Source organism: Phaseolus vulgaris, chromosome 1 (assembly GCF_000499845.2).
Source record: "Phaseolus vulgaris cultivar G19833 chromosome 1, P. vulgaris v2.0, whole genome shotgun sequence".
NCBI lineage: Eukaryota > Viridiplantae > Streptophyta > Magnoliopsida > Fabales > Fabaceae > Phaseolus > Phaseolus vulgaris.
This window is the reverse complement of record NC_023759.2, coordinates 1563876-1575996: the sequence shown is the minus strand read 5'-3', so window position 1 is coordinate 1575996 and position 12121 is coordinate 1563876. Positions and strand designations below refer to the sequence as shown.

The following is a 12121-nucleotide window of genomic DNA, read 5'->3' as shown; positions in this document are numbered from 1 at the left end:
ATGTATATGTTTAAGAAATACATGTATTTTTAATACAATAAATTTTATTCTTATCGGAAAAATTGTTTACTTCCTCTTATTATGCTAAATATAATTATTACAATCAAATACACATAAATTTAAGATTTTATAAATATAATTAATATATTAAAAGTTATTTAAATAATCAAAATTTAATTTAAATTACAGTAAATAATATAATTACAGTATATATTTATGTGTAAATATTATATGTATAGGGAGGGGAAAGAACTTATCAAACCATGTTAAATTTAATAAGAAAACATAATAAAATAAATAATAAATAACATTATCATTTATCATGTGATAAAATATTAGGTTTGTCCCCTAAAAAACATTTTAGTTAAAATTTATTGAAACTATAAAATATGATAAATAAGGAATAAAATTTATATAATTATGTGATTTTTAATAAATTATAATCAAAGGCAAAATAGTGTAAAAAAATTATCGTCCATATCTTTTAAAAATGTAACTAGTTAGAATCTTAAGCAGTTATAAGTTATTTTGACTTGTATGCTATAAACGACGTCGTTTTTATCCAGAATGAATTTCAAGCGTCACAAGTGAAAAAGAAAATATTGACGTGAGGTGAATGTCTGAATGTTAAGAACACTGACACCAAATCCAGTACTGCAAGATAATAAAAAAAACAACAATAAAACAAATTTAGATGCAATTTTCTTCAGTTAGAATAAAAAAATATTAATATTTTAGATTTTAAATTAGTTTATAAAAAATTAATAAAAAATAAATTATAATATAAAATAATAAATAATTAAAATTGATAGTTAATAATTAAATATTAATATAAAAAATATTTTATAAAATTTTATTAATAAAACTGCGTGTCCGGTAGATTTCTTAATTTATAATTTAATTTAATTAAATAATAATTAATTATTTTAATTTCTAAAATTAATATTTTTGTAGTAATTTAATAGTTGTAATAATTCTAAACCTACACAATTATTTAAAATATATATTAGGATAATTTAGTAAATTAAAATATGATAATAAAATAAGAATTTAAATTTTTTAGACTAAAATTATTTTCTATAATATTATTTTGATTTTCTTGCTATTTTACCAAAAATATCAGATAAAAAAAATTAAAAGCATGCAAAATTGCAATGTAGCATAAAAAGATATATATTTTTATATTGATTTAAAGATATATAAGTTTGAATAAAAAAAAATCCAAGAGAAGAGTTAATTAGGGAAAGAAAGGAAAGGTGGCGGCGGCACGGAATGAGATAGAAGAGAAAGCATAATAGTGTTGCAATCCAAATCCCTCGTAATGAGATCCAACGGCTGGAATCGAAGGCAGCAAAGTGATCGAACGGCGAAAAGGAGAACCGCGTTTACGAAGGTAACCCAGGAATAAGAAATCTTCATCCTCTTATACCCTTCCATGCCGCGCCCACTTCTCTCTTCTCTTCTCTCTCTCTTCGCAATTCCAGATTCGTTCTTTCTCTCTCTAGAAACCACCTTCGCTCGCGCTTCTTCTACTTTTTCCGTTTTTAGCTTTTTCCTTATTTGGCCTTCGACACTTCACTCACATCCATTTATAGAAAAAATAGACAGAGAGAGTGAGTGTGAGAGAGAGAGAAAGCGCGAGCGAGAGAGAGGAAGAGGAAGTGTTGTTCGGTCACGGTTTATTGATTTTATCGATTGATTGGTTTTTTGATTCATTGATTTAGGATGCAACAATCGAACGGCTCCGATTCCTCGTTGCAGTCGCAGTCCGCTGAGCAGAACGTTCCGCGGCAGCCGGCAGCGTCTCCGGCGGTGGCGCGGCCGCAGCAGTGGCTTCCGATGCAGTATCCGACGGCCATGGTAATGCCGCACCACATGCTGCCTCCGCAGCACTACGCGCCGCCGTACGTGCCTTTCCACCACCACCAGTACGCGCCGCCGCACGTCCCGCACCAGCACCAGAACGGATCCAGCGGCGAGAACAAAACCGTCTGGATCGGGGATTTGCATCACTGGATGGACGAGAATTATCTCCATCGCTGTTTCGCCTCCACCGGCGAGGTATACATATACACACTCGATATACGTATACATACATAAACACACAGAGAATGAATCAATGGGAACTGTTATCGTATGCATCAAATTGATGAAAATAATTGTAATTCTTTGTTGTTTAATTTTGATATAATGCTGTTTAATTTCTCTACAATGGGAACTGTTAAAGGTGTTTTTGTTACAAGATATATATGTATGAGGATGTGTGTGTATATATTATATATGTATGATAATGGGTTCGGATTTAATTTCTGTTTATATTTATAACGTATGTAGAAGAGCTGTAGTTGACAATGCTTGATACGAGTGTTTTTTTCTTTTTGCATTTTTCATTATCAGCTGATTTCGAGAACGTTGTAAAAACTCCGTTTTTAACATAATTTTGTTTTTTTTAGTATTTTTTAGGTTTTTTAAAATTAAATTAGAGTTTATCTCGATTTTTGTGTTATAGAGATTGTGTCAGTGAAAAAAAAATCTAGGGAGTTGCATTTAAGATTTTTCATTTTTTTATTGGTTGGATTTTGCTGTGTGGTTTATTTCGGAGGCTTGGGTTCTTACATGTTTTTTTTTTGTGTGGGGTTTAATTTCTGTGTTACCGGTAATATACAAGGTGTCAACGCATCAACGCATGCATGTTTGAAATGTCAACTTCATTGATATATTGAAAAGGAAAAGTTCTATGAGGAAAAGTTCTTTTTTGCATAGAGAGTCTGACCAATAACTTTAATTTGGAAATTTTATATATGCGTTTACTAGATATATGATATTTTGATTTCAGTTAACTCTGTAGGTGCTATCCAAAATTGTTTTTAGTGGAATGAATGAAATTTTTTCCTTTGCAGGAATAAAATAAAATGGTCCTACACATAATTGATGAAAATAGATTCGTACTTGTTTAATGGTTGAATAGTGGAAATAGAAATGTGGATGTCATTTATTTTCGTACTTGTGTGCACATTAATGAACTCTCATTTTAATTAGATGAAAAGCCAGTCAATTACATAAAAAAAATTCTGCATTTTGGAGACTTAATTTGTTAACAAAGATGTGGACTGTGCTTCTCATATCCAAGCTTCTGAGTGTTGTATAATTTTACAGATTTCCTCCATCAAGGTTATTCGCAATAAGCAAACTGGCCTATCAGAGGGTTATGGATTTGTGGAGTTCTATTCACATGCTACAGCTGAGAAAGTTCTGCAAAACTATGCTGGAATTTTGATGCCCAATACAGAGCAAGCATTCCGTCTAAACTGGGCATCATTTAGCACAGGAGACAAGGGTTCAGATAATGTTCCTGACCTTTCTATTTTTGTAGGAGATTTAGCTGCAGATGTTACGGATAGTTTGTTGCATGAAACTTTTGCTAGTGTGTTTCCTTCTGTTAAAGCTGCAAAAGTTGTTTTCGATGCCAATACTGGCCGTTCAAAGGGCTATGGTTTCGTCAGGTTTGGCGATGACAATGAGAGATCCCAGGCCATGACTCAGATGAATGGTGTTTACTGTTCCAGCAGGCCTATGCGTATTGGTGCTGCAACTCCAAGAAAATCATCTGGCCATCAACAGGGTATGCCAAATCACATTGCTCGCTTCTGATTTCTGATATATCTCTTTTCATTTGGGAGGGTAAAGGAAAAGATAAGTACATAATGCATTTCGTACCAATAAAATGCTTCCAGCCACATATTTCATTCTCAATTTTCAGCTGTTCTTCAATTTGAGAACTACATTTCTTACTAATATAAACAGAAATCAAAGTTTTGTGCTTTAGATGACGATTTCAATGTCTTTCTAAATTGGTGTAAATTCCTTGAAATACATGTAAGATATGCCTTTTTAGTTTTCACTTTAAAAGAAAGAAAAAAGACAATTACTACGTTTGTTTACTAATGTATATGTTTGATGGTGGTTTCATTAATAGGAGTTGGGGTAGTTAAAAAATGATCCCATTCATAGGTTCTGATTATGTGAACTGTCAATTTGGTCGACTATGGAGTGGCATGATATTAATTGATTTTTTAAGCTTCAAAATAAACTATTCTAAACATATGCTTGGCCGTTAATTTCCCCCTTTTATTGATTTAGACCCCTTCATTTCTTTTTTTTAATACATCTCACTCTATTTTCCTCCAAATTTGTCTTTGATTGTGTTTAGATCCTCACCTAAGTGAGTAAAGTTAGGTTATTGGTTATCCCACCAGTGAGAAAAATCTTGGTTGTTTGCTTTGTTTTTTCCATTTCTTGCTATTTTGACAGCTTTGTATTGAATCTATAAGTTTCCTTGTTTAGGAGGTCAGTCAAATGGCACATCCAGCCAATCTGAAGCAGATTCTACCAACACAACAGTGAGTTTTCCAGTTTTTTGGATAAAGAGTTGCAATCTAGTGATTTACTACTACTACTACTTTCATATATGTAACCAATTACTCGTTATAGATTTTTGTTGGAGGACTGGACCCTAATGTTTCAGATGAGGACCTCAGACAGCCATTCTCCCAGTACGGTGAGATAGTCTCTGTTAAGATACCTGTTGGAAAAGGGTGTGGTTTTGTCCAGTTCGCAAACAGGTACATGTTCTGATATTTTAACTTTTCATATTGACAGATAACATAATTTTAATCTCTTTTTGGTGTACTCGCAACAACATATTCTGATAAACTTTTTCAGAAATAATGCTGAAGAGGCATTGCAGAAGCTAAACGGGACAACAATTGGAAAGCAGACAGTCCGACTTTCTTGGGGCCGTAATCCAGCAAATAAGCAGGTAAAACCCTCAATCAGATAGAATCCCACATTGTCATTTGTCTATTAACCCAAAACAAGTACTGTTCAAAGAATTTGGCTTCTATTCGGCCTCTTATAATCATTTAAAATGTAAACGAACTATATTATATTTTATTTTAAGATCAACGGATTAAAACTCAGTTTTGTGAATTCTATTTTTCAATAAAATATGTTGGTAGTGCTAGAGTACTGTATTGACTTCATGCTGCCCATCATTAAATTACATTTGTGATGATTCATTCTCAATTGATATTTCTTTGGATTGCAGTTTAGAATGGATTTCGGCAACCCCTGGACTGGGGCATATTATGGGGCCCCTATTTATGATGGTTATGGTTACGCATTGCCTCCTCGTCATGATCCCAGCATATATGCTGCTGCTTATGGAGCTTACCCTCTTTATGGTGCCCACCAACAACAAGTAAGCTAAATGCAGTGCAGTGCAATGGAGAAGTAGCTTTCACAACAAGTTACACAGAATCACCCTTGAATGTGCAAATTAACTTCTCTCCCTTTGTAACTTGCCTGATCTGTTGAATTGAATTTTTAAGAATCCCTCCTAATTGTGGAGCGGAAATGAATTTTGATAGCCTGAGGTAGCGCTGTAGGGATTCAATTAGTCATTTGTTTAGGCCTTGTAGGAGTAATGACTAAAGAGGAGCTTAAACTTATTATAGGAATAATTGTCTTATGTATGACAGCGTGTGTGCTTGCTTTCATTTTATTTGTTTTTGACATTAAAGCTTTGCTTTGTTAGCTTTTAAGGGTCATTTTGTTTCTTCTTTGCCAAATTTTACTTGCATGTCTGCTATTCAGAAGCGATTATAGAATTCGAGTTCATCTTATGTAAGAGATCCTGTCCATTTTATTGTAATCGATGGATCGGAAATATGAGCTTACTTTGCTCGAGTTTCTGAATGTGCGTATGTATTCTTTGGTTTAGTTTGAAATCTTTATTTCCGTCTCATATTTGGAATGAGAGCGGAAGGAAGAAGGCAGTGAAAACTTTGCAATCGAGTTGCTTGAGCTTAAACAGTTGAACTCTGGCGTGAAAAGGTTTCAAAGGAGACAAAAGTTTCATATTTTGCTGCTAGAATATTAATATTCAAATAGAGATAAGTATTTGTGTAAATTATTACTTGTATAAACTTGTCCTTGAATTTTGTTACCTTTATAATCACATGTTGCTATATTCTTTTCCTAATTAGAGGCGAAAATCTTATTGATGAATTTCTATGAAACTAATCAAATTTGGCATCAATTTTATGGGTACTGAGACCAAGTAGACCTAAGAGTTTGATTCGGGAGGAAGTTCTCCCTGAAGAAAAAAAGAGATCATGGTTAACGCTCGCTTTGGTTGGTAACTTGGAACCATGTGGCCAGCTCCTCTTACAGTGATGAGGGTTAGCCCTTTGTACCCAATCAAGTATCCTCCGACCTGCATTTTGTATGCAGAAGATTACCTTACATAGATGCTGCTTGAACATTGATTATATAAGGTAAATGAAAATGCTTATTAAGTGATTACCTCATTTCCAGAATACCATGGACGCCATGTTGTCTCCACTGGAAGTTTCAAGGCATTTACTGAATACCTAGACGATGTTATGGGAACACGCCCATCTGTATCACCACTGTATTATAGAACAACAATGTTACATAAAAGCCATTACAGTACTGTCTTGGATGTAACAAAGCAATTTGTATAGTGTATGAATTATCACCTATATATCCATGTTCTTATGCCACTTGATATTAACCCACTTATAGTGGGTAGAATTGTTGCTGGGCTATCTGTCCATCCCACCGGACTGAAAACAAGCATCACATGTATTCAGGAAACAGTGTTAGAGTTATGAAATTTAATAGTATATATATAGATCCAAATCTGATCTGAAGTTGATTTTATAAGTTGGTTTTATGAGAAATTAGGTTTAAGTTTAAATATCACTTTTTAATAAATAGAGTAATTACAATTCATGCATTTTGAAAATAAAGGGAGGAAAACATAATCAGAGAATTTTGAGTACCTGCAAGAAGACCATTCTGAGACTTTAGCATGAAGAGCCTCTTGTACTTGGGCCAGATTTAAGTAGGATTTGGTATATTCGTCAGAACAAGGGTCGAAATTGCTGTCCTACAATATTCCATGTTCAACACTTTTCTGGCTTAGATTTCACCATAATTATATTACTCCATTCATCGTTTTTTTTTATCAGAAAAGAATTTCATTGTTCTTAGTATTTTTTTTTTTAAATAAAAGGAAAGAAAGTCTAGATAATGAGAATTATTAAATAGTCTCAATCTCTGTATTTATGGTTCTAACTAATTATTATATATAATGTCTCTTTAGTTGAGTTAGTGAAAATATACCCAGAGCATGATAGTATTTAATTATGCAAGAATTTCTCTTCAAACTATCATGCAATTATAATCTTTGACAATCTTTATGTAACACCTAGTCAATGTTTTTTATAGTTGGTTAGAAAGTGCGAGAGAAAAAGAAAGTAGAAAAAATAGTGTGATTATTTTATCACAATATATTAAAATAGATTAAATTAGCATTAGTTAAATATAAATATTAAAATAAATAAAATTAACGTGAATAAGACCAAGACTAATTTTGATAAACAGAACAACGTCTCTTAATCCTATAAATAATATTTTTTTAGCAAAAACAAATTAAAAAAACCTTAATACACATGAACTTTAAAAGAGAACACGTTACTTTAAAGTGAAGTTAACCCCCTAATACACATGAAACACTAATCTTTTAGAACTAATTTACTTCATCCTTATAATGAAAAGTAAGAATGTGATAAAATAGTTATGAGGATAAATCTGGATTTGACTATAATTAAATATATTAATAAGAACAATAGAGAGAGGAGGAAGAGGCATGGAACTTACAGAAGGTGGAGTTTGAGCAGCTGGATCACAGAGGGGAGCATATATGTCATAAATGTCAATCACTCCAATCTCATCATCCCCTCTTCTTTGATATTTGTTGCATTCACTTGTTAAGTTCCCACTCTCAAAGTCACAATGCCTTTCAATTCCTTCATGAGTTTCATCAGAGTTCATAGCATGTGTCCAGAAATACTCATACATTCCTTTTCCACACATATTATCATCTATCCAACCATTTCCAATCTGCATCATCAACAAATGTAAGAAAAATGTTATCAAGTTCATCATGATAAATGAGTTATGGAATATGAACTTGGTCTGTGAGAAAGTATAGAGAAAATTTGATGACTCACCGCAACCCCTTTGAGGTTAAGAAGTGTGTGATTTGTGAGGTTATTATGAGTGAGAATAGTGTGAGCTAGCTGAGGGACATAATGTCCAGCATAGCTTTCTCCAGTGATGAACAAGTCTCGAGATTTGTAGTGTGGAAATCTGTTGAGCCAGTTTATGAGAAAAGTGTAAGAGTCCATGGCTGTGCTCTTGTCTCCACTGTCAGAGTAGTCAGAAGAAGTGTTTGAATATGAGAATCCAACTCCTGCTGGAGACTCTAGGAAAATAACATTTGCCACTGCAAAGCTCATAAAAAAGTTCATTAGAAATTAATACAAAACTTTGCTCTAATTTCTCAAATTCGTGTTTTCATGCTATTGTTCAATTGGAGTTTCACTTCATTGACGTCTGAGTCACATTTTATGCTGTTATTTTTTTTATGGACCGTTAATCGTACTATGAGTAATATTTGAATTTCGGTGATAAATGAGATTTGTAGACATAAAAATAATTATATGTTTAAGGGTAGAATGATTGACCACTCCAAACTTTTTTTCTTAACACAATTAAATGTTTGATCTTGTATGTCATCAGAGTTACCTTCTGTGAGTTTGTTTTCCTTCTGAAATCGGTGTTTAGAACTTCTGATATGTATGTTCTCCATTAAAAACTTATAATGATTTTAGGTTGGCTGAATTGTTAGAGATCTCACATCGATTAGAGATTATAACATTTCATCGTATATAAGTGAGTGCAACCCTTACCCCATGAGCCAGTTTTATGGGGTTGAGTTAGATTTAAAACCCACTTCTTAACATGGTATCAGAGTCATTTCGATCGTTTATCCTAACGAGTGTTTGTTGGGTTTATCAGGTCACCCGCTATCGGATCGTTATCGGACCATCTATAACATATATCTCCACGCACGAGTTGGTAGCCTCGACGTAAGGGGTGTGTATGTTTCTATGTACATCATTCTTTAATTGAGTTTTATTTATTTTTTCTGACCGTGTAGTGATATTTAAGATTTCATGACATTTTTGTATCTAGTATGTGTAGAAAGGAATGCTTACCATTGTTCCATGCATATTCATTTTTGCGAAGTGTTCTTCCATCACTGTTCACTCTAAAAGGTCCTAATTCTTGCATGGCTCCATATCCAAGGGAAGAGCACCCAGGTCCTGAAAATCACACATTTAGTCATCATACTTTTTTTCCATTGAGGCAAAAAATTAGTTAATATATAATCTAAAAGTTAGTTACAAATTAAAGACAAAAAATATTAATATATGTTTTTCAGTTACTTAATAAATTGAAAATATTTTACTAATTGAAATATGATTAGATATATACTCATACTCTTAATATAAAGATATTCTTTTTTTATCAAATTAAAACAGGTTCAAATAATACACACCTCGAAAGTTTTATTTATCATCCCTATCTAAACTCAATAATTTATTGATAATTAAATTGTTAAAGAATTTTTAATAATTTATTTTTGGCAGACATGAATAATGGCTTCCGTGTTAGAATTGTATTGGAGTAATATAAGTTGTGTTGTCATTATTGATTGGGAATATATTATCTCATACTATATATCAATTAATCATGAATAAGAAATATTAACATAAAAGAAACTAATTGCTACCTTTACCATTTATTGCCACAGAATATATAAAGGGTGGGGTCATGGTGTCATATTATCCAAACATAATTGAGTCTCTTTATGATTATTGGGGGCAAAAGGAATACTTTGAAAAAGGCATTTTATATTATTTTTATTTGTTCATCACATTTTGTTTAAATATTCATTTAACATCTATTCATTATTACAAAGTTACTATTTATATATAATTTTTAGTTATTGCAAAATCCTCCAATTTCAGAAAATGTAATTTACCCTTAAGAGAAATAGAAATATAGATATAACGAATAATTAAATATATTCAGCACTGGCCCAAATATTTTAAATAATAAATATGTTTTGATGATTATGCAAATATAAATGTCTGTTCATAATTAAATAATTAACCTCACTAAAAAACCATAAAATATAAACCAATTTTAGAGACAAAAAATAATTAGTTGCTATAATAATTAAATTAGAGACTATTTATTTTAGAAACTTAAAAAAAAAATTGGTTTCTAAATTAGTTTCTATTATTGTTAAATGGTTTCTAAATTAGTATCTAATTAGCAACCAATGTTCTAACTACCAAATATTTAGATTCTAAATTTGGTAGCAAAAACCTTAGTAACTAATTAGATATCAATTTAGAAACTATTTATAAATAATAGAAACAAATTTAGAAATTAAATTTTTTTTTAGTCTTTAAATAGTCTCTAATTTAGTCAATATAACAACTAATTATTTTTTATCTCTAAAATTAGTTTCTATTTAATAATTTTTGTGTGTAGAATGTGTGTTGTTTAGTTTGCTTTTGTTAGGTGCTGACTTTTCTTTTTTTTTGGTGGATGGATTGCTAGAGGTAAGGTCAACTTTAATTTCATTATTTGTATAAGAGTTAGATCACTCCTGAAATGAATCATTAATTTTTGTTGATAAAAAAAGTGTTATTTAATTCGCTCATGTTGCCTTTTAATGTGAAAATTGAATTTTAATTTCTTGTATGACGAGATATTCCTAAAATATTTCTATTTTTTTTTTTACTGATAAAAAAAACTATACCTAACATATTTAAAGAAAGAAGGGTAAGGGTAGAAAATGTATGAAAGAGTTACCTCCATTGAGCCATAGAACAAGGGGCTTGTTGGAAGCATTGTGAGGTGACTCAACAAAGTAGTAGAACAATCTTCTTCCTGCTTTGGCATCCACAGTTACATAGCCACCATACTGATCAAAATCCACCCCTTCTGGTTCTCCCGGCAAACCCTTCACCTTGTCATCTTCCATCAACACCCTTTCTTCCTCAACCTTCCAAATTTCTCCATCACCAATCTTTGTCGCCATTGAAGCTTCTTCTGACCTCACTTTCTCACCCCTCTTTGATCGAATTAACTTGTACAGATATTCCCCTTGTTGGTTCCCCTCACATGGCATCGCAAACTGCCACCAAGACAAAAACATGAACCACACAACAACTTTCATGGACAACATTCGACTCATCCTTGTGTTGTTCTGAGTAGTGTTGTGTTATATATATATATGTACATATACCTTTTCAAGATCTCAAATCCATGAATTTAAATGATATTTTGAATCCTTGGTGCAAACCCATAAATAGTATTTTGAATAGAAAAATATAACATTCCAATAATCATTTGATAAATACTCCACATTAAGAAAATATAGTTATATCATTACAAGAAAATCATCAAATAGAAACTAATTTTTAGAAACTAAAATAATTAGTTGCAATAGTAACTAAATTGGAGACCATTTTAGAAACTAAAACAAAAATTGGTTTCTAAATTAGTTTCTATTATTTTCTATTATTGTTAAATAGTTTCTAAATTGGTATCTAATTAGCAACCAATGTTTTATCTACCAATTATTTAGTTTCTAAATTTAGTCTTTAAAATCTTGGTTGCTAATTAGAAACAATTTAGAAACTATTTAACAATAATAGAAAATAATATAAACTAATTTAGAAACCAATTTTTGTTTTAGTTTTCAAAATGGTCTCTAATTTAGTTACTATTGAAACTAATTATTTTGGTCACTAAAAATTGATTTCTATTTCATGATTTTCTTATAGTGTATAAAAAAAAAAATCAATGTATATTATTCATGGGTCTTGTTTGTTTCTCTTTTTGCATGTGTTGTCCATATAAAGAAGGTGGTTATGAGAAAGTTATATTGAATAAAGTGATGTTACATGCATTAACTCTAGTATATTCAACATTCACACTTTTTTTTTCTTAACTTATACAAAACCCTTGAATAAACAATGAACAGTATTTAATGGAAGGCAGTTCAAGCTCTGACTTTGTGAACACAATGTTATTATATTTTATTATTTGGTAAGATGAAGGCGTATATAACCACTATTGAATTTAAATGCAAGCATGTCAAATT

At 31.4% G+C, this 12121-nt stretch overlaps 2 protein-coding genes across 2 annotated transcripts; one reads left to right on the top strand and one right to left on the bottom strand.

Moving 5' to 3' along the window:
• Positions 1 to 1224: 1224 nt before the first annotated feature.
• LOC137816471 (polyadenylate-binding protein RBP47C-like) lies at positions 1225 to 5630 on the top strand. The gene is made up of 7 exons (XM_068619613.1): positions 1225 to 1393; positions 1725 to 2061; positions 3157 to 3622; positions 4345 to 4400; positions 4492 to 4622; positions 4723 to 4819; positions 5108 to 5630. The coding sequence occupies exons 2-7, from the start codon at positions 1726 to 1728 to the stop codon at positions 5267 to 5269; spliced, it is 1248 nt and encodes a 415-aa protein (XP_068475714.1). The 5' UTR covers positions 1225 to 1393; position 1725; the 3' UTR covers positions 5270 to 5630.
• A 331-nt stretch (positions 5631 to 5961) lies between these two features.
• LOC137816470 (serine carboxypeptidase 1-like) lies at positions 5962 to 11337 on the bottom strand. The gene is made up of 8 exons (XM_068619612.1): positions 10825 to 11337; positions 9153 to 9260; positions 8103 to 8377; positions 7750 to 7992; positions 6870 to 6976; positions 6564 to 6650; positions 6368 to 6473; positions 5962 to 6277 (listed from the first exon to the last, which is right to left on the bottom strand). The coding sequence occupies exons 1-8, from the start codon at positions 11207 to 11209 to the stop codon at positions 6128 to 6130; spliced, it is 1461 nt and encodes a 486-aa protein (XP_068475713.1). The 5' UTR covers positions 11210 to 11337; the 3' UTR covers positions 5962 to 6127.
• Positions 11338 to 12121: the final 784 nt, after the last annotated feature.

Coding starts and splice junctions, on each gene's coding strand:
- LOC137816471 (XM_068619613.1), top strand. CDS start 1,726: ATGCAACAATCGAACGGCTCCGATTCCTCGTTGCAGTCGCAGTCCGCT. Junction 2,062..3,156: donor GTTTCGCCTCCACCGGCGAG/GTATACATATAC, acceptor ATAATTTTACAG/ATTTCCTCCATCAAGGTTAT. Junction 4,401..4,491: donor CAGATTCTACCAACACAACA/GTGAGTTTTCCA, acceptor TACTCGTTATAG/ATTTTTGTTGGAGGACTGGA.
- LOC137816470 (XM_068619612.1), bottom strand. CDS start 11,209: ATGAGTCGAATGTTGTCCATGAAAGTTGTTGTGTGGTTCATGTTTTTG. Junction 6,651..6,869: donor TCAGAATGGTCTTCTTGCAG/GTACTCAAAATT, acceptor GCTTGTTTTCAG/TCCGGTGGGATGGACAGATA. Junction 6,278..6,367: donor CATGGTATTCTGGAAATGAG/GTAATCACTTAA, acceptor TACAAAATGCAG/GTCGGAGGATACTTGATTGG.